This window comes from Pogona vitticeps, chromosome 11 (genome assembly GCF_051106095.1).
Source record: "Pogona vitticeps strain Pit_001003342236 chromosome 11, PviZW2.1, whole genome shotgun sequence".
Classification (NCBI taxonomy): Eukaryota; Metazoa; Chordata; class Lepidosauria; order Squamata; family Agamidae; genus Pogona; species Pogona vitticeps.
The window spans coordinates 5,647,896-5,669,653 of record NC_135793.1 but is presented as its reverse complement, the minus strand read 5'-3'; the positions used below and the strand labels follow the sequence as shown (position 1 = coordinate 5,669,653).

Here is a 21,758-nt window from a genome sequence, read left to right as displayed (position 1 = left end):
TATCCATACTTTACTGAATGCATCAACTGCTAGTTTCCCCCCCACACCCTCAGTGTTTTAAATACAGCAAAGTCTAGAAACAGTCAACAGGTTTTGTCCGGTGGCTACGAAAATGTGACATTTCCTTCTGCTGTATTCATCCAATTGCAAAAGTCATTAAGGAAAGTGTCTGGTTTCATAACCACCAAACGATCATCTGTTTCTGAATAGAAGGGACGTTTTTCAGGGTTGCAAATAGTGTTATTTTATAGATCAGCCATACACCAATTAGCAATACCAGGCCCTGCGGCGCATCTCCTTGCCAACCCTTCGGTTTGCATGTAAAATTCTCCTGCAAAATTGAAGTAATTCTTTTTTAATGAAACATCCAAACGTTCTGCTAGAAAATATGTTGGTGAAACCTGTTGATCTCTAGAGAGTAGAACCCTAACTCTATCCCTCGCCTTGAGTCCTCAGAAGGGAAGCTGGTATATAAGGAGACATTGTGTACGACTACACAATGTAGAGCGCATCACGAGTAAGCCTAGACTTTTTTTCACAGGTATTCTTTACTTCTGGTTCAGCTCTTTATCTGGCCTTCCAGATGAGGTTCCGATACATCCCATAATGCTTGGGATGCTCTTCCAGAGATCATGGGATGGATGGGTGTATATTTCACCTCTGGTCCAGCCCTGAGAAAATCTTCAGAAAGGGGCTTCTCTACTACTCTCTTTTCAATCACAGAAGAATTGGGGGGGGTGCGTTTCCATCCTTTTTTGTTTTTTGGGGGGCAGGCAAGCTATTTTGGGCTTTAGGGAGGAGGGACAGCATTTAAATATAGAATTGCACCCCTTGTAAGCATCTGATGGGGCCGATCCCCCCCTCCCCATGGATTAGAGCCCAAAAGGAACACAACACACAGCCACCACCACCCCCAGGGCATGTGACCCACAGCTGTGCAATTCCTGCCCCCTCTTCTTGGCAGACAGAGAGACAGACCCTAAAAGCTGACTGGCCAGACATCCAGACTCCCTAGTTTTCCTTCTGTTTCTGTTCTATCTGGAATCTGGTCTTATATATTCATTTTCTAGCTTTTCTGCTTTGTTGGTGTGATATTTGTACCTTGTTGTGTTGTGCTTATTTTTGCAGAAGCATCAGTAGCAGAGGTAGGACTGCTTTGAGAATGAGCCCTTTCACATGATAGCTATGAAGCTTAAACCTTGTATTCGCAAAGGCTTTCACGGCCAGAATCTAATGGTTGTTGTGGTTTTTTCAGGCTCTTTGGCCGTGTTCTGAAGGTTGTTCTTCCTAACGTTTTGCCAGTCTCTGTGGCCGGCATCTTCAGAGGACAGCACTCTGTGCTCTGGTGTAGTTGGCTTGGGACGTTAGGAAGAACAACCTTCAGAACATGGCCAAAGAGCCCAAAAAACCCCACAACAACCATTAAACCTTGTTATTTGTTCATCGGGTGAAGATGGAGAAGAATAAAAGCCCCAACTGTAGGATTAAGTGCTTTACTTGGCAGAGAACGGTTGGACAGCGAAGAGGGAGAGGGCGCCGAAGGATCAGTCTTCAAAAAGGTCCATGAAATAAATCTGAACAGGGAAAAATATTATCAAATCACCACTTGAGGAAATAGGAAAATACAGTCTTGTAAAAATAACATTTTTCAGATGGCGACATCTCCGTTATCTCCTGATCTTAAAATCTTGCTGGAAAGTGCAAATATCATACAAATAGATATACATTTTAACCATGATTTTTTAAAATGAGCTAATAAATTAGCAGTTGTGTCTTACACACAAAATGTCTCTGTTTTGGGCTGTGTCATCGTCTTCTGTTAACTTGGATGGAGCCGGGCCAGCATTTCTATAGATACTTGGTGTACTTTATTTGGGAGAGGAAATGGGGGTGTTAGGATATTTCTGAAAACTTCACACTCTCTCCAAAAAGTCCCTTTGCAGGTATATTCACCAGAACATGGTCTTCCACTTTTCATGCTTTCCCCTCGCCCTACACACACACCTTTGTCTAGCAGTGGCTGCTATTTCCCAATGAAAATGTTTTGAAACGATGCTACACCTTGGACATTTTTATGGGGAGAGGGATATAAAATCAATGATGGAGCTGCTTACTTTTTCCTCCCCTTCTCCTATCCCCTCCCTCATCCACCTGTGCCCTAGAGCCGTGGTCCGCCCCCCACCTTGGGCCTCCAGATGTTCTTGGACTACAGCTCCCAGAAGCCTTCACCATGACCTCTGCTGGGCCAGGATTTCTGGGAGTTGAAGTCCAAGAACATCTGGAGGCCCAAGGTGGGAGACCACCACTCTAGAGGACCTCCAAAGCAGATTTTGAGGGTCACACGGGGGAGCTGTAAGGTGGAGGGGGGTTACTACCAGCGAAGGGGACTCAGGTCATAGGACTCACTGTCAAGTCAGACTTGACTTGACTTGGATTCGAGTCAGGACTTGGGTTTTTTTCAAAGGCTCAGACTCAACTTATGACTTGGAACCCACCCATCTCTCCATTTCTTCTGCAGAAAAGAGTTCATTTTTAACAGGGACTCAGACTTCGGGTTTTGGGACTCATGACTTGGCACCAAAGACTTGTGAACATCCCTGTCTACGACACCGGTGGCGTCCATCCTTCTGCTTCGCTGACGTGATTTTCAGAGAAGCTCTTTTTTTTGCCCAGCCCACCCTGTAAAGAAGGATTCCTTAGTCAACCATCCATCAGTCTTGGGTGGGAAGTCAAAAGCAGATTGGGGCGCAGGCTTTCGTGTGCTGCTGCTGCTTGTAGCAAGCTGATTAGAGGCAGTCGTCGATTGTGGGTGGCCAAGAGACATGGCTGCACCTGCTCTCTCGGAGAGGGGACGGGACCCCGTGGTTTGCTTTGAAATGGCCGGCTGAATTCATTAGTCTAGAAGGTACCGAGAAATTGTAACCGTAGAGACTGTGTGGAGGATGTAGAGAACAATGGAGCGCTTCTGGGGTCACAGGACCGGAGGGGAAAATGTTTCCAGATGCATGTAAGCCATACAGCATGTGGCTTACAGAATTCGGCCCCTGAGAGCCGGATCTGTTCAGCTCTTCCACTTTGCTGCTCTTGACGTTGGTGATGCTCAGAGAAGACAAAGCAGGAACCTCCACCATGAAATGAGGCAAAACCGGAGGACTGGCAGCATTGATCAGCTTGTGGTGGGTTGGGAACGCCAGGGGCTGTTGCCTCAAAAGGCCGGCTGGACAAATCTTATAGCAGATGGGTAGACCAAGAGGGTGGAAGTAAGAATCGGGGCACGACATCCCCAGGCTGGCCGCTGTCAGCTGGAAGGTTGGAGGAGAACAAGAAGGGGGAAACAAAGATGGGGTACCCCCGGAGGGTATCACGGGGGAAGATCCAGGACTTACACCTAGAAGAAAGTAAACAAAATGGTGCTATTATTGCCAAGCACACAAGAGATGATGTTTTTCACTGGTTTTCATTAATGGGTTGTCCAACATCTGGAACATCTGGAGTCATGAGGAGCCCCAAACGTCCGCCCTAGCTGCTCCATAAAAGCCACTAGTCCAGTGGTGTCCAACCTTGGCCCTCCAGATGTTCTTAGACTTCAACTCCCAGAAATGCTGGCCCAGCAGAGGTGGTGGTGAAGGCTTCTGGGAGTTGTAGTCCAAGAACATCTGGAGGCCCAAGGTTAGACACCACTGGACTAGTCGCTTCACAGTCAATGGCCTGAGAAGTATTACACAATTATTAGCACAGCTGGATGGATAACTTGGGGAGTTAAGTACCCGGCTGCAGAGCCAGAAGTTAGAAGTTTGATTCCCCACTGTGGCTTCTGGGAGAAGAGCCGGTCTGGGCAAGCTGCATAGTCCGAGATCAGACCCAGAAAAAAGGGAATCGTAAATCTTTTCTGGAGAGTCTAGAAAACTCTGAAGAGGGTCATCCTAAGTTGCAACTGACTTCTCAGTATGTCTATTATTAGCATATTTACAGACATGATCTGGGCAGTGGGTTTGTGGCATGATGGAAATGGGGGAAACCGTTTGCCATATCCTTCCAAACTCATTTGAAAACTATTTCTGTAGCTGGTCCTTGAGGAGTCAGAGAGTGCTGTGGTAAGTTTTCTGACCTCCCTTTACTTTCTTGTTTTAACCACACTTTAAAAAACATGTCCCATGTACTGTCTTCATATGCTTTGGAGACCATTTCAGTAGAGCAAATGTTCCTTGCAATCACGCATGCATAATTATGCCCCACACAGTGTAAACAATGACATTTCACTAGGCTGCAGGCTTTGAGCAATTTCAGTGATAGATTAATGAGCGAAGGCTTTTTTAAAAAAAAAATGGAATTAAAAATTCCCCTTTGATTAATCAGGCAAGCTTGGAGACGAGAGGTTTTCCAAAGGAAACTGCCTGTGGGCACCTCAAAAAAATCAGCTTCCCCTGATGAAATTAAAAAGAGAGAAAAGAAACCTTGAAAATGATAGTTTACCCATTTGTTCTCCAAAGTCAACAGGCATTTTTAGCATTCGGTGAAATAACCACACATTTTTTGTCTTAGAACTGCAAACTGCGGAAACCAACAGTATTCAATAGACTTCCATGGAAAGAACAGCATGTGTAAAACAGGGGGGTTGAAATGTCACACAAAGTGGGACTTTTGTGCAAAACTAATGCTTGGAAAAGTTACTCTTTTTTTTTTTTTTTTTTTTTTTTTTGGACTGGCGCTCTGAGAGTCTCCTAAGGCCAGTTGCCACGTTGGTTGTGAACTGTGAGAGCCATACTTTAAAAAAAACACCTCACAAACTCTGTACAAAAAGGCATTGGATAACGCATCAGCCTGACACAGGAGTGTGTTTGGCTGCCATTTTGATTTTCCTGCAGGAAACGAAGGATTCTGGGAAATTAAAATAGCAGCCAGGAAAGCTCTGCTTCTTGTTGAAGTTTTTTTTTTTTTTTTAAGAAAAGAAAACCCCAGCTCTGTCATAAGTAGAACAGCCCTTAGAGATAATTCTCGATTTGACCTGAGTTCATCTTTCTGGCAGTCCAGGGCATCTGCGTAGCTCCGTTCCAGCACCATATTTCAACCTAATCATTATTTTTCTGGCTTGCCTTGCAAGACTATTTTAGGTATCACAGCCTTATGAAAGAGGCCTGTCTTATATTGAGGGCAGAGAGATCCTTTTGCATACAATGCTTGAGCACATTTGAAAGGCAAAAACTTAGTTCCAATGCAGATCACATCGTCCCCCCCTTTAAAAAGATATGTTTCGGAGTTGCCATCAGGAAGGAAATGGAATCAAAGATATCTAAAATTATTGGATTGAATTGTTACGATTCAAACACAGAGAGACACCCCTGTCTTTCTTTCTGTTGGTCTGTATACTTCGCAAGTGCATGGACACTGTTGATTTTTCTACGAAGGAGTGGGGAATATTTGAAGGATGTTTACTCTCTAGCCCAGAAGGTAAAAAGCCATATTTCCATATGGCTTTATGCAAGCTGGTGAGCAAATCCAAAGCTGTTGTTTGCTGACATGTAACCACACTGCCCAGACCAAAAGCCATCTTCCGAAGAAGTTGAAGTTCATGAAGAGCCTTATCTCTGTTGCTCTCAGGTTGACTCCATCATCTCAAAACCCAATGCTCACCTTGGCTTTCTGCACCAAAGGACTTAAAATCCAGAGTAAATGACGGTCGCCATGAGTAGGATTCCAGAAGTCCATCCAGAACACCTCTAGAAAGGGGAAAAAATAAGGAAATTAGACCTTTCTTTCTGTGCAGCTGCAGGACTTTTGAGGTAGACGTCCAGGAATCTGGCTCAGCAGGAGAAGCAAGATCACCAAATTGCAACCCAGCTGGCTTATTCATGTTTGGAAATAAATGAAGTTTATAAGCATTACAGGCTAAAGCAGGAGTGGACAAGCTTGAGGTATCTGGAGGCCATTTTCTCAGGCTCAGAATCTGCTAGGGACCCTTCTTAGCACCATCAAGAAAAACGAGATCAAAACATTTCCACTTTGGGAAGAAGGGACTCCAATGCATTTTCCTGCTAAGAAGGTAGGGGACCCATCTTGTTTTCAAGGAGAACCCTCCATGTACAATTCTGTGTTTTCTGAGTGAAATTGATAAATGGAGGGGGGAGGACAATTCGGAGCAGAGGCTCAAGGGGTTGTAAAAACAGTATTGATGGAGCCATGTAGCAGCCCTCCCGTGAGCCCCATCCTGATCTAAAGAATGAGGCTTCTACACACTGAGCGCTAGAATTTAAATTTGCATAACCACGCAACTGCCTCCAGGAGAATATGTTCCAAAAGCTGGTTCAGTTACTGACAAATGCAGATTTGCTAAGGTGAGTTTAACTGGACAATTCATTATATAAAACGATAGGCGCAATTACCGGTTTCTTCCGGGGTCTCTGAAGCCTTTAGCAAAGGGATTCCGGTCGATCTTCAGTTTTGTTATCTGTAGAAATCGTTCAAGAAAATAATAAAGAAAGAATTGTCTGAGTGAGCCACAAAATGCTAGCAGTGCCCAAAACGTGTTTAACAGACTGCCCCCCCCCCCCCCATTTGTGTTCAGTAGTAAAGTGAGTTCTTTGTGAATGGTCAAATTGACCAGTCATACATAGGGACTTTCTTTCTGCTACCTGAAATCCTGTCCCAATTTAGGAGCTGCACAACCACTAAGCAGGAGTAGACACCTAGCGGGCAAAAATGATTTGCTCCTTTTCTGAGAGAATTAGTGTCGCTTAGAATTGCAGGAGTAAGGTGATACCTTTATTGAACCACCAAAAAACGACAACAACAACAAACCACCCGCATGCAAAAATTTCAAGCTTTCAAGGGTAAAATCCCACTTCCTCAGGCTGGGCACCATCTAGATCAGAATTTCCAAAATCCATGGCAGATGTCCATGCTGAGTCTACTCAAATGAGGTGAGTTAAAATCAGTTGGAAGGTGTGGTTTCAATCATCCTCTCTTGTAGCACTGACAGGTGTGTGTGTGGGGGGGAAGGCACAGAGGGAGACAGAGAGAGCTTGCTTTGCTTATCACTGGCTTCAGCACCATCTATGACTTGAATGTGACCCCTGACAAATTTCTCCGGGAGGAAACAAAAGATTTGAGAGGGCTGAGGGGAAAGGCACTTTACCCTTTGTGTATGATGTGCACTAGCATGAGAACGTTTTCCCTATCTCATTGCAGTGGGGTTTTTGTTATGCCGAATTGCACTCATCCAGGATAACTTGAAAACTGTCCCAATCAGTTTTGAACTTGGATTCTGAGACCTTGTTGAACCTTTCCAAGCCGGCAGCTCAATTCATGTGTAAACTAGACTGCTCCCATTGTGTGTGTGGGGGGGGTTGTCTTTCTCTCTGAACCACTACTTGTAAATCTTTTCTGGCCTTTCCTCAAGTCACAATTTTAAAAGAAGGGACAAAAATCCCCCTTTGATTTCGATGTTCACATGTACCAGCCCGATTTTCCTGGAATACCATATGGGTTGTATCATACCTATCCTTTGGAAGACTACACACTTCTACACATTTTCCAGAGCAGTTCAACGCTCAACAGTTACGTACAAAAACAAGTGTCAGGGGAAAGTAACAAAGAACACCTGCATGTCACTGAAGGCAGCAAATGAAAGCGAGTACATATTTTTATGGTTTCTGTTTTAATTCACAGATTGGTGCAGGAACTGAATAGAATATGGGGACTAGAATCGTGGGACTCGCTGTCAAGTTGGACAAGTCACACCGGCTACTCAACTCAGACTTAACTTAAGGTGTTGTTGTTTTTTTCAATGACTCGTGACTTGGAACTCACCCACCCTCTCTCTTTTTCCTGGAGGGGGAAGGCTTGTCTTAAATAGGGACTTGGACTTGGGACTTGGTACCAAAGACTTGGGACTTGGTACCAAAGACTTGGGACTTGGGACTTGGTACCAAAGACTTGGGACTTGGTACCAAAGACTTGGGACTTGGGACTTGGTACCAAAGACTTGGGACTTGGGACTTGGTACCAAAGACTTGGGACTTGGTACCAAAGACTTGGGACTTGGGACTTGGTACCAAAGACTTGGGACTTGGTACCAAAGACTTGGGACTTGGGACTTGGTACCAAAGACTTGGGACTTGGGACTTGGGACCAAGTCTTGTCTAAGCAACTTACTTGCTGGTTTTGATAGGCTGTGACAGTGGTGAATTCCGTCTCTTTGAAAGAGAAGGTATGAACTCCGGCTGCTGGTAAAGACTGGATCTGTGATAGATCAAATCGAGAATCCTGGATGATGACATGGACCCGGGGCTTGTACTTGTGCATAGACTGCAGAATAATCTGTAAACCAGAGAGGAAAATCAACCATTTCTCCACATCTTTCAAGGAAAAAAAAAGACTAGAAAGTCCACTGCTCAGCCTCTCTACTCAGAAACACATTTTTCCTTATTTCTGTCATGGCTTGCAATCAAAATCAACACAAAAGGTCTTCTCACAATCTCACCTCTTGAGCTTGCAAGAGGTGCCATTGAGATTGCGAACGGCAAATTGAAGAGTCAGAGAGCGTGACTGAAAATTCCGTGTGAGATGCCAAGCAGAAAGACTAACACCTAGGGAGGCCCTCAAGTTCCAAATCTAGGAATTCCCCCCCCCAACCTAGATTCTGGGTGGCAGCATTTCTAGGAGTGTGTCCCTGAAGAAATCTCAATGCCTTTTATATCTCTCCCCAGTTTACGCTGCTTCTTAGCGTTAATTTTGTAATATGCCTTTTCATACGTAAGGACACAGATATGGGGAAAAGATGTAACCAAAGTCTAAGAAAAAATGCATTTTTAGAACATCTAAAAGTCTGGTCGTTGACATCCAATGCCACGCCTGTAGCTTAATCATAGAGAACGTGCTTTGCCTTCCGGTTTAGCCCACCAGATTTTTTTTGTCACTACTTGGAGCTTCTGTTTTTAAAGGAATTTATTGTGTCCTTCATTGCTCTGCTCACATCTCAGAAAATCACCATCCTAGAACTGCAGAGCTGGATCATCAAGTCCAGCCTCGATCATACGGGCACGATGGGGAATCGAACCCCCGACCTCTGGCTCTTCAGCCAGAGACCTAAACCACCGAGCTATCTGTGAAATCCAAATGGATTCAGTAGCTTTTACCTTGGTGATTAGAGAGAAACTCTTCCCCTGCCCATGTTTTAACTCAGTGGTCCCCAACCTTGGGCCTCCAGATGTTCTTGGACTTCAACTCCCAGAAATCCTGGCCAGCAGAGGTGGTGGTGAAGGCTTCTGGGAGCTGTAGTCCAAGAATATCTGGAGGCCCAAGGTTGGGGACCACTATTTTAACTGATAACAAGGGAGGGAACATCAGACCTCCATGGCAGGCCAATTTGTAAGCAATGTTCTCTTCCCAGACCTTGTGGCTGCCTCCCAAAAACTCTGCTACCTTTACTCTGCCTAAGGGTTGGGCCGGCCCCGCTCCCTCCCCTCCCTCCCTCAGATAAGCATAATCTCCAACTCACACGTACATGCCCTTTGTCGTCCATCTCGTTGTTGGTCAGTTTCACCCGATCAAAGCTGATGATCTGCCTCATCCAGGTCTCCCCAGAGCAAGGGGAATCTGGGTGGATGTAAAGCCGAGGGGTGATGCAGGAATGGTCTGTGTTCCCAGCCACCATCCACTGAGAGCTGTGATAGACGTACCTTCAAACCAAACCAGAGAGGGGTGTGTGACCACAAGACCATGTTAATAACAAGATGTATAAAGTCATCATAATAACAGCTTCAGGGACAGCTGAAGTTTCCTAGCTGGCACACAACCACTGAAATCCAGTAGCAAGTTGCAACTAGAGTAGATCCATTGAATCAATGGAGCTGCTGGGTAGCCCAGTGGTTTAGACCTCTTGCAAAGCCAGAGGTTGGGAGTTGAATTCCCCCTCTATGCATCCTTGGCTAGGTCTGGACTCCATAATCCATAAAGGTCCCTTCCAGCACTGCAGTTCTAAGATTATTATAAGTGATGGCGGAGATGACTCACCAAATCCCAACTGACTCAATGGGTCTACTCCAGTTGTCACTTACTACTGGATCGCAGCCACTGAGACCTACAATTTTAAAGACAATATAGCTGCGAAACATTTTGACTGGCCTTCCAAAAAGTTTCCAGAATATATTTTATTCCAGTGACAATGGACTGCTCAAAAATGAAACAATCCCTTATCCAAGTTAGTTTTCTTGGTTGTTGGAAATGTCATTTAACAATGCAGATCTAGTGCTTGGTAGTAAAGAATTCCAGTGAACATAATTACTTTTAGCACATTACATCCAGCCAAGGTCTTGCCATAACTCCGGCTCTGTTGATATGATGTGCCATCAACTTGGAACTGATTTATAGGGATCCTGATAGAGCTATCAAGGTGAGTGAGATACAGGAGTGGTTTTACCAGTCCTTCCCACTAAGTTTTGTGGTCCATCAGTATTCTCTGAGAGAGGAACACGAGCCACTTTGCTCAAGCTCCTTAAACTGTCAGCTGACCTTGGGTTTTGGCATCAACTCAGTTAGATCATCTTTCAAACGCTGTGTTGAATTTTGATGCAGCTCTACAATTGAATTAGTCTTCTTTCTCTAAGCAATGATTCTCTGCAGATTCTAACAGGACACCGAATTGTCCCAGCTAAAGTTACTCCGAGTCATTAGAGGGCAAAAATCTTCTCTCCTCACAGTGAAAGAAAGGTTATTAAATTCCCCCGGAGACTGCAAAGCGACGTAAATTGATGGGTTTTGAAAAGGCATTTAATAACATGGAATGGTTTTCCAGCGTAATTATATCCCTGCACTTCGTACTGGAATCAGAATCACGGGTCAACAAGAAGGGAATCCTGTGTATTCCCTTGCTTTTCTACTCCATGAACAAAGAAAAGAGAATCATAAAATGAATAAAGTTGGAGAGACTTGGACGTCCTCTCAAAATAAACATTTATGGCCAGCTGTAATTGTTGTGGCCGCTACGATTTTAGCTGTGGTTCTTTCTTCTCTGCTACTCTCTTCTCTCTAGGCTGAGCTAAATCATCCGAGCATTTTCAGACATGGGGCGGAGGGAGGCCAATATTTGGTCTCCATTGTGTCAGGGCTGTGTGGTTTTTTACTTGCAGGGAGAGACATTTGTGGGATTATCTGCCATGTGTGAAAAAAAATGATGGGTCCAGTTTTGGCGACTATGTGCTCAAGAGTAAGGAGAAACATCCATGACATTCTCTTAACTCACAATTAGGAGAAATGACACAAGAGGTCCAATTCTCGCATCTTTGATTCTCCTTTATGCAATATTTTAAAAAACCACACACACATGTAAACAGCACAAGCATACTTATTATGATATTATTGGTATTACTGCTCGTCATCCTATATATCAAGGATCAGAATGTGTTAGTCTTTGATAGCTTGCCCAAGGCTACACAGGTTGGCTCTTCTCCTGGGGGGGGGGGGCACAGTGGGGAACCTAACTCCCAGCCTCTGGCTCAGTAGTCAGGTGCCCAATTTACTGACCTATTAAGGCAATTCTAACTTATTGGTGCCCCCTTTTCAGAGTTTTCCAGGTACAAAATGCTCAGAAGTGTTTTACCCTTCCCTTCCTCTAGGGGCAACCTTGGGACTGTGCAGCTTCCCCAAGGCCACCCAGGCCGGTTCTACTAGCAGGAGGCACAAGTGGAGAACTGAACTCCCAGCTTCTGGCTCAGCATACCTAAACCACTGAGCTATCCAGGTAGCTCCTTAGAAGACACCTGCATAAAACACCTCGAGGTCTTCCCCTCCAACTCCAGTCTCTGCTTCCTCCCAGAAAAGAGGATTTATTTATAATGCCCTGTGCTGACCTCACTTCCCGAAACTTGACGGGTGTCAAGTAGCCAGACTCAGGTGTAGGTAAATGGTCTTGGGAATGTTTCCTTCATTGGAAAAATATTCTTTATTTTCCCCTATAACTATGGTCTCACTCTGAAATACTGGGCCACCTTCTGGTCCAAGCAGAGGGTCCCCTGATCTCAAACTTCCGCAGTGAGGTGCCTCCTCTTAAACTGGACTAGAGCCTTAAGCATAAGTTATTACCATTCTAAGATCGTGGAAGCCAATCCCCTTCAATTCAATGGAGCAGACTTGTATAAAGTTATTGGGTAAAAAGAACTTTTAATTTTACTTATCTTTACGTTACTGTACTTTACTATACTTTATCTTTATGTTACGTTTAGTTACTTTATTTTATTTTATTTTGGCTGCTTCCTGCTCAGACCTCCCGCCTCAAATTAAAAAGGACCGCTCCAACGCCGTTGATTTCGACCGGAGAAGTCAACCGGCGCGTGTCCCCGTTGCAATCTATGGGGCTTTAAAATGCTCCACATTTTGCGTGGATCGGGCTCGTGGGGGGTGGCGGAGACAGGAGGGAAAAGCAGCATGCCTTTTTTAGGGCCAGCGGGAGCCTCTTCAGACATATTTATTGCTGAAGGAGGAAAAAAAAACAGATTAAAAAAATTTCCAGTTTTCGTTGCCAAGTTTCCTGAGACCTGTGAACCCTTTCCACGATTATGGTTCCCAAAGGATCCCGGATCCCCAGCTTTTTGCTTCAATCAAAGGCGTTTAGAATCCGGATCGATCCCAACTTTCCAAGGGCCCCGATCCTAAACCTCTTTCCGGGAGACTTCGAAGGGGATGAGTTGGTTGGTCGTTTAATCCGCTTTAAATTCGATTGGAATCGGCGCAGGAAATATCGCTCGGATTATTCCACGCCAAAACCAAACCAGACCCGTAGAGATTCTTAAAAAAAATTAAAAACCAGTGCGTGGAGGGGGAGCTGAAAAGAATGATTTCCTCGGTTCCACTTTATCTGCTCACCTAGAAGGATTTATGTTTTGGGAGGCTGTGCACGTTGCTTTCTGAGAAAAGGGGAATAAAATCAGGCTGAGATGGGGTGTAAACTCAGCCATGAAAGGTGTGTTTACCTGCCCGACTCAAAGGACTGGTTCTTATGAACAGGATAAAGTCAATGGTTCTTATTTTAAAAATAATTTAAGGAATTATTTAAAGATAATTGTCCTTATTTAAAGAATAAAGATAATCAATTCTCTTTCAGGACGTCTGTCTTTGTCTGGGAACTCCAAAATCCTATGCCCCTCCCGCTTCCCCCCAAAAACCAGCTCCTTTTAACCCAGGAGCGATTCACACGTGCAAGCAAATCAGAACCGGTTGTACCTGTATCTTTTCGAGTCGACGGGTATGACGTCTATGGCGATGTAATATTGTCTCAAGGGATCCAAGCCTTTCACTTTCACTCTGACGGATGGGAACATCCTTCTGGAGGAAGAAGAGCGACGGGTCCCGTTTATTACCCTATTCCCAGCGACTTCGCGAGTCCCGCTGATAACGGAATACGCGTCCCTTTCTCGGCAGTTCTCGTGGGATTTCGAAAACGGCTGCTTTTCTACTACAAGGCCCAGAATCCGCTACCTGGTGTGGCTATCGGGGCTTGGCCGATGGGGACTAAATAATTTCAGGCCGTTAAATCCATTCCGATTTATGGCGGCCCTTCCCAGGGTTTTTAAGGTAGAGAATACTTCGAAGTGCTATACTCTCCCCTTCCTCTGGGGGCGCTCTGGGACTGTACAGCTTGCCCAAGGCTACACAGGCTGGCCTCTACTTGCAGGAGACGCAGTGGGGGAATCGAACCCCCAACCTCTGGCTCTAGAGCCCTCGGAGAAGCCTATTGAATTCAACCTGCGCAATCAACACTGTTGCGCCTGTGATGTGCCCTCAAGTTGCATCCGACCTACAGAAACCCGAATAAAATTGTTCAAGGTAAGTCATACATTTAAAGAGTTGTGTAACCCGTACCACCCCTCTCCCAGTCAGGTTGCATGACAGAGAGGGGTCAGGATTCGAACCCAGATCTCCCCACTCATCGTCAGCCGTTCTGTCCTCTGCACCACCACTTCCCCTTGATTGCACGGGTCTGCTCTGCCCGGGTCTTGCGAGTCGATTTTTCGCCCGTGTAGATTTATATTTGGGTGAAAGGAAAGTCGCTCTAATCACAGTAGGAGCTATGAAAAAAATGCTTAAAATTAAAGGGGTTGCACGGGGGGGGGGGAAGCGGGGTTTCAAACGCCACGCGATCCGAGTTCGTGCGGAACCGATTCCCTTCTTCGCTCTTCTCTGTGATTCGGGTTAGAGATCTTAGCCCAATTCAAAACCAGGAAGAATCATCTTAGAAGACTCATACCCTTGAGGGGGAGAGGGGAGAGGGGAGGGGCAGCCAGACGTGAACGGCTTTAAGTCCATGGAAAATGAATGACGAGGATGATGACGTCCCCATAGTCATCAGGGCTGTGCAGATCTCAAAAATCATGCCATCAGAGTTACCCCCCCAAAAAAAACCCCTTTAGGAACAGCATATATACTCTACTACCTTAATATTTAACAGATACTTAGGTTTTTGGTTAAAACTTTTATCTGTTATATAATACCAGTCAAAAGCTATTATTATTATTATTATTATTATTATTATTATTATTATTATTATTATTATTATTATTATTATTATTATTATTATTATTATTATTATTGTTGTTGTTGTTGTTGTTGTTGTTGTTGTTGTTGTTGTTGTTGATGTTGATGTTGATGTTGATGTTGATGTTGATGTTGATGTTGATGTTGATGTTGATGTTGATGTTGATGTTGTTCTTGTTCTTGTTCTTGTTCTTGTTCTTGTTCTTGTTCTTGTTCTTGTTCTTGTTCTTGTTCTTGTTCTTGTTCTTGTTCTTGTTCTTGTTCTTGTTCTTGTTCTTGTTCTTGTAACACCAGGCACAGTCAATCAAAATTATAAAAACATTGACTGGTATTGTATAACAGATACAAGTTTTGACCAAAACAAAACAACTAAGCATGTGTTAAATATCGGCCAGTATGTATGCTGTTCCTAATATTGCTGTTTTTTGTAGCTCCGATTATGTGATTTTTTTGAGATCTGCAACTGCTTACAGTGCTGTGTCGAATTTCTTAATGTTGCTCCCAAAGCCCTGATGTTGATGGCGGGACCACACCGGAGTGTGTTTCATCCACAAGCGAGATGTTTCGATGGCCAGGTCTCTCTACTTCCTTAGTTTTTCCAGTTCTTTATTTTTTGACTCTGGCATCCCCTGGAATTGCAATGTTAATGATCCAGATGCATCATCAGCAAATAAAAAATTATAACATTCTTCAGTGGAAAAATGATGCTCCCGTCTCACAAAAGCTGCTGTCAAACTTAACAAAGTTTCAGGTTTGACAAGACTCTTGGGCGGTTTGGCTTTTTAGAAGAGACTAAGACAGGCGGCCATCTGGACAGATATAAGGGAGAGGGAAAAATCACAGGGTTTGGGATCCTTCCAGTCCTCATCTCCACAGTGGTTTGGGGGATGCGGCTGTGTTTTCAATTAGCAAAGGAAAATAATAGCAAATACGACAGCCCAAGTCTCAGTCGTTCCTCTCCAAACGTGCCACTAAGCAGCGACCAAATGTAAACCCCCCCCACCTCCAGTTTCAGGCCAGGGCCAAATGGCTTTGCTGCCCACCCCCATACATCTTGCTGTCAAGCAAGTTTGCTTACGATTTGGGGGCTTCACTTTGCCAATTTCCAGACAAATGGCTTTTCTGAACAGATCTAACAGTGCAGTCCTAATCAAACAGAGTCCTGTCATACCTTAAAGACTACGAAGTTGGATCCGAAGTTGAGTTCTCGTGGGCTGCCACACCTTGCAGCTGACAAAGTGCGGCTTAACCCCATGACAAGGCTTAAGCCAAATCAAACTTGTGTGTCTGTGAAGTGCCATAAGACTTTTTATTGGCTTTGTTGTGACAGATGAACCACCAGGAATCGGTAAAATCCTATCCACATCTAGTCAGAAGCAAGCTTTATTGATTATAATTTCATTTATCCCTAAAATATTTAGGATTGGGCTTCATTTTCCTAAGAAATGGCACTGGATAACACCACAATCTCTTCAATGCTTGCCTTCAGGGATATAAACCCCCTTTCAGTATTGCATGAAAACACGGTTATACTAATTTACTGGAGTTTGTTCCCCTGAATGCTATAGAATGTTCACCAGCTTCCAAATTCTTGAAGGATGTAGTACACTTACAGATGGCTTACAGAGAGGCTTACGGATGGGATGAAAGAGACACACACACCCCAAAGTCAGATGCATGGGTTTTGGGGGAAATGCTATATAGGACAAAGCAAAAAGAATAAATTTTATTAGGTCACAGGGAAAGGGAAGTTAAAATTAAAAATTTTTGAAGTGTTTTGTGGCCTATGAGGTTATTCCTTGCACTTTTAGACTACCTATAATCAGAATTCTCTGGGCGCTACATCATGTTAAGAAGAAAATAAAATACTATAAGTCACTGATTACGTTTGCAGACATGTTGAGGGAAAATTGAGTAAATTGCTTGCCATGAAAATAGAGAAAACGATGGTGCGTGTTTTCAGTTTCTCCCGTGAAATGTGCAACAGGTGCTTGGGGGGGAGAGGGTTATTTGTTAACAGGTCCATCAAAGTTTGCTTTCCTTGAAGACAAGGGAACCGAGAGATGAGGCAGAGAGAGAAGATGATGCCTATTTGTGTAAGAAATGCACCGGACTCTGTCCACAGAAGGGGAACATTTTAAACTCTTTAACCAGTGCTTTTTCCTTCAACCAGACAACCCAATATTACAGTGACAGCCTAAACAAACAGAGTAGTATTTATTTTGGAGTAAATTTGCCAAGCCCAGTTCTGCAGTGGGGAGGAGAGGAGGGGGAAAATTCCTGCCAAATCAAGGTTTACAGCCCTAAGGCAGTGTAACCTCATATTCACAGATAGACACCCTGTGTTAGGGTGGTTCTTGAGGTCACTTTACAGTACCTTCCCCTAAATATTCCTGCAGACATACTCTTGAGCACCAGGCAACTCCTCTGTGCCCTGACAGCCTTTTGAGACCCTCCCTTTAGATGGTTGCCCACATTGTGCCTCTCTTGCTGTCAAAAACCATGAAAATGACAAAGAGTCCTATGGAACCCTAAAGCCTACAGAGTTTTATTTGGCTTAAGCTTTCGCAGACTTCGGCCCACTTCATCAGAGGCCTGCAATTTTAGTTCTTGGGCATCCTATGAGTTGTGGGAAGGCTTCTCCTGAACAAAATGGGTTAACCTTTAAGGTGCCAATAAGGCTGTCTCTTAGTCTTGCTGTAACAAAGGGAAAAGGTTTAACCCCCCCCCCCCCTTTTTGGGTTTTTTAAAAGTGTGGAAAGCCAGCCCCACTGCGCTGGAGGAGCCTTGGTGTCATAGGGCAGTGGTCCTCAACCTTGGGCCTCCAGATGTTCTTGGACTTCAACTCCCAGAAATCCTGGCCGAAGAGGTGGTGGTGTAGGCTTCTGGGAGTTGTAGTCCAAGAACAGCTGGAGGCCCAAGGTTGAGGACCACTGTCATAGGGCACAGCACTGCTACAGGATAGGTCCACTTTCCCCTGGCTTGGTTTTTCTTTTTCAGTAAAATGAAAGAATAAATAAAATGGCCTGAAGAAGTGGCTCCTGAAAGCTCACATTAAAATATAACCCTTGGTCTTTTAAGGTGCCACCACGTTTCTGTCTTCTTTATTTTTAAGTTTTCTTTGGTTTTGTTTTTGTTGTTTTGGGTTTTTTTTGCCTGATATAAAATAAAAACAGTTCGTTGGAATGGGGAGATTTTCTTCCAAGTTTCAAAGGACTTTTGGTTCTGGCAGAGTGAAAGAAGACTTCTGCCGGAGACAGGCTGCTAAGACAGAAAGAAGGATTTAGGGTAGGAAGACCCAGTAGTTAGAGTCGCTGCGAAGCCCGTTTTACGCTTAGCCCTGGAGCCGCTGGTAGGAATTCTGCCCCAGACTTGAAGCAGCTGAACTCCAACGAGAAGCCGCTCCATCTCACCAATTCCTTTTCAGGAAAGTAAAATACAGCTGAGCACCAACCACTGGTCTTCTCTGGCAGGATGATCGGAAGACAAATGCGTGTCAGCTGTCAAAACACACGCAGACGCGTGCACACACCCGTGACCGGAGTGGAACTAAGTTTTAAGTAAACATGCAGAAGATCAAGCTGGACACAGAAGAGGGGGCAGGATCCGGCCCGAATTAAGTGGTACTGAGACCCAGAGAGAAAGAACTGAGTTTTATAAGAGAACATGGCAGCAGGCCCGGATCTCTCTCTCTCTCTGTCTCTCTGCTCTGACTGGATCATGCCCCTAGCGAAGAGGCTGCTGATCAAGAAAACAAAACAAAAAAAGTCCAAGCAAGAATTACGGGAACTCGCGTGTTTGCGCGCACACGTGTCCGTGCGTCCGCATCACCAGCGGTAAGATTATTTAATGCCACCCTCTCCGGTGTGAGCAGACTTCTGCTCCAGGCTCGGCGTCCTAACGGGGCATAATTGGGGACTGCCACGCCTCAATAGAATAGCTGGTCGTGAGAATGTGCGGCCCAAGAGCCCGACACGCGAAGGAGGTCTTACCGGGAAGTTGCACCTTCAGCCCTGCTGGGAGTGGCCGGTATTTGGGGGCGAGGAGAACAGATGGCGATCCCCATACGCACGAGAAGCCAGAAATCTTACCTGCCGGCCTTGGTGATGATCATTTCTGTGCCGATTTCGTGGAATCGCTTCCAGAGCTCCGAGCCCTGTAGGTCGACTTGAATGGCCCCGCCTGGCTCTTTGCTGTCCCCCAAGAGAGGAGCCGACACTTCTCCTTTCGACTTCTTATCTGCGAGAGAGTATTTTATTTTGTTTTGTTTTATTGCTTGCTTTTACCCCGCCTTTCCCCTGAAAGGGGAGGGAAAGGACGCGGCATAACTCCAGATACGTGTCTACTCGGAAGTAAGTACCGTTCCACTCCATGAAACTTAACTGCCCCGGTCAGTGGGTGATAGGATCGCAACCTGTTCCGTGAAATATACTGTATTAGCCAGAATCCTGCGGCTTTTAGCGTTATCAGCTGCTCTAGAGTAGGTCCCGTGAATCACGAAGATTGGGCGAGTCAGCTGCTTCCTAATTCTGATTCTAGTAAGTTTACTCTAACTGAGACAGGTATGAGTACTACCTGTATCTGCCGAGGAGTCCAGCAATTCTGTCTGAGGAAGTGGACTTGTCCACGAAAGCTCGCATTCAAATACAGCAGTTAGTTTTTACGGTGCCTCGACGTTTTTGCCCTGCTTATATTTTATTTTTCTTGTGTTTCTGCGTGCTATACTTCAAGAAAGTGAGTAGAGGAAAGTCCATTAATCAATGAAACTAAACAGAGGCGCTGACTTCCCCAATTCCTCTTGATTCAATAGGCTGATTCTAGTGCGACTGACTACGCTAAGTATCAGGATTTGGGCCCTTGGGCTTTCTTCCCTTCGGCTCCAGGGCATCTGGAATCTGCAAACACCTTCCGAGGCTATAGGTTCCCATTCGTTGGGCGTGCGGTAGAAACCTCGTGCAAGCTCGATTTTCTAACCAGGACCAGGGTTTGGGGAAAGAAAAAGGCGAACGAGGGGCGGCGGGAAGACACCAAACTATTACAGCAAACAATTTTGTTTTAGTTTGCTCTTTGATCAACGCCCACTTCTTCAGATCCAGGAGCCTAAATAACATGACCAGTATATCCGTACGCATTCAAATAAGCAGGCTAGGATACAGATAGCAGAGACGTGGTTATGCTTGGTTGACCCAGGAATGAGACTACTGAGGGGTTAAATTTCTTGAATTATATTTACAGGTGGGTTCAGCACGAATGCTAATAGATCTTACCGGGACTGAGTTCGGATCTAGTAAAAGGAGGGAGCAGAAAGCTCGGTAATTAATATATACTGTACACTAAACACTACAGATTTTCTTTGGGGTTTTTTTAAGCCCTTAGTTCTTGCACAAAATTGAGGAGGAAATCAGAAAAGCTCCGTGATTTACTCCAGAGTAGCTAGAGGCGGAGAGGGATATGTGCAGAACCGATTAATGTGCGCCCACGTGGCGCCTCACTCGAATTCACTTCACTTTGCTTGATTTCCTAGAAGACGGGGAGGGGGAAGAGAGCTTCTATTAGAGGAACAGAAGAGAAATGGTTTCAATCCCGATTCTCACCACCCCTCGCATTCTGTTTCCACTCAAACGGATCTCATTTGGAACCGATGCAGCCCAGAAGAGGACTTTGTGGCTTAAATCGTGTTCTTGTCCAGAAGAGAACAGAAATGGGCCTGGGATCGCGCGCCGGGACTTCTCAAAAGTCAACTCAGCTGCATTCTCGAAGGCTCAACTCAACTGCCTTTTATTTCTGGGAGCATTTCTTGGCTTCTTGAATCCAGCATGTGAACCCCTGGCTATTTCATGCAAGAAACCGGTCTCGAAAGAGAAGAAGGGAGCAAGCTTTGGGAGTTACACAGAATTCTTCTTGAGGCTGGCAACATCCACCTCAAGGGATGAATGCTTCGCCCGCCAGCCTTGTCTTAAGGCTGCGTTTTTAAAAGCAAGGTAGAACTGATTCCTGAGTCAATACGCGGATGATGATGATGATGATAACAACTACAACAACAACCAGTCAATATTTTTATCATTTTGATTGCCTGTGTCTGGTATTTTTGAAGAATACAGTACTAGTACTAGTACTAGTACTAGTACTCTGAGAACTGGAAGGGACCCTATGGATTATCAAGTCCAGCCCCTGTCAAGGAGGCACCGTGGGGAATCGAACTACCAAATTCTGGCTCCGCAGGGAGAGAACGAATCCACTCAGCTTTCACTCTCGATAGTCCGAAATAAAGGTTTCAGCCACGTACAGTCACTTAATGGGCCTTACATGTACGCAAGCGCACGGGAAGACGATTTATGGGTTTATTTCCAAACGGGATTTACTTCCGACTCAATCCAGGGATGGGATGCAGCTGTTGCACCCTTCCTGGGGGAGCCCCCTCTCCCCGAATTATGCACCACTTGCTTCCATAAAAAAATATGCACAGGTTTTCCACTGCGCGCCACTGCCCTCTCTGACGTGTGAGCGCCAGGCGTCCCAAGGGGAATGAAACACCCACCCACCCACCCACCAGGAACAATGCCCCCCCCCGGCTTTGGGGCTGCGTGGAAGCGTTCTGTGTGGCTCCCAAAGCTTGCGCGTTGCCCGGACGGTGAAACTGCCTGGCTAAGCATTTTATCGAGCAGAAAGGAGAGGAGGCCAAAGGGGGTAGGGCAAGAGGAAGGGCTTACCAAACGCCTGGCTTTTCCTGACCGCAGCCTTCTCCATCTCCTTCTCGGGAAACGCGCTCTCCTCTTTTTCCATATCCAGCATTTTGCGCTTGGCGGAATTGCCCACTAACACGTCCACGGAGAAAGCGTGGGCTCTCGAACTCAGCGCCATGGCCCGCCCGACTGGGTTCGAACCGACCCCCCAGGAGGCGATTCCTCCTCTCTTGGCTTCGCCGCTCAACAAGGCTCTCGCCCTCTCCAAATCGGGGCTGAAGCGTCGGCTTCCTGGGCAGAGAAGCGCCCGCCTCGTCTCGGTTTGCGCCTCATCCTAAAGAGAGACGCGGGGCCTCCCGGCTGCCCGGATCTCCATCCAGAAATTCCCAGTGGCTCGCCAAGAAAACGGCTAGGAAGGGAGAAGAGAGTGGCTCAGAACATTTTCAAAGAGGAGAAAAGCGCACCCGTCGTTTTTGGCAATTTCCAAGGAGAAACCTCGTTGATGCCCGGTTCGAAGGAGCCCGGCAAGGCAGGACACCCGGGCGATCC

At 45.5% G+C, this 21,758-nt stretch overlaps 1 protein-coding gene across 1 annotated transcript; it reads right to left on the bottom strand.

Annotated features, from left to right (window-relative positions):
* Window positions 1-571: 571 nt before the first annotated feature.
* On the bottom strand, window positions 572-21,739 carry TBX22 (T-box transcription factor 22). Its single transcript, XM_020807701.3, has 8 exons — window positions 21,237-21,739; window positions 18,618-18,765; window positions 13,216-13,317; window positions 9,503-9,677; window positions 8,152-8,316; window positions 6,381-6,445; window positions 5,632-5,717; window positions 572-3,388 (listed from the first exon to the last, which is right to left on the bottom strand). Exons 1-8 carry the CDS (start codon window positions 21,385-21,387, stop codon window positions 2,787-2,789), a joined length of 1,494 nt encoding a protein of 497 aa, XP_020663360.3. The 5' UTR covers window positions 21,388-21,739; the 3' UTR covers window positions 572-2,786.
* Between the last annotated feature and the right edge of the window lie 19 nt (window positions 21,740-21,758).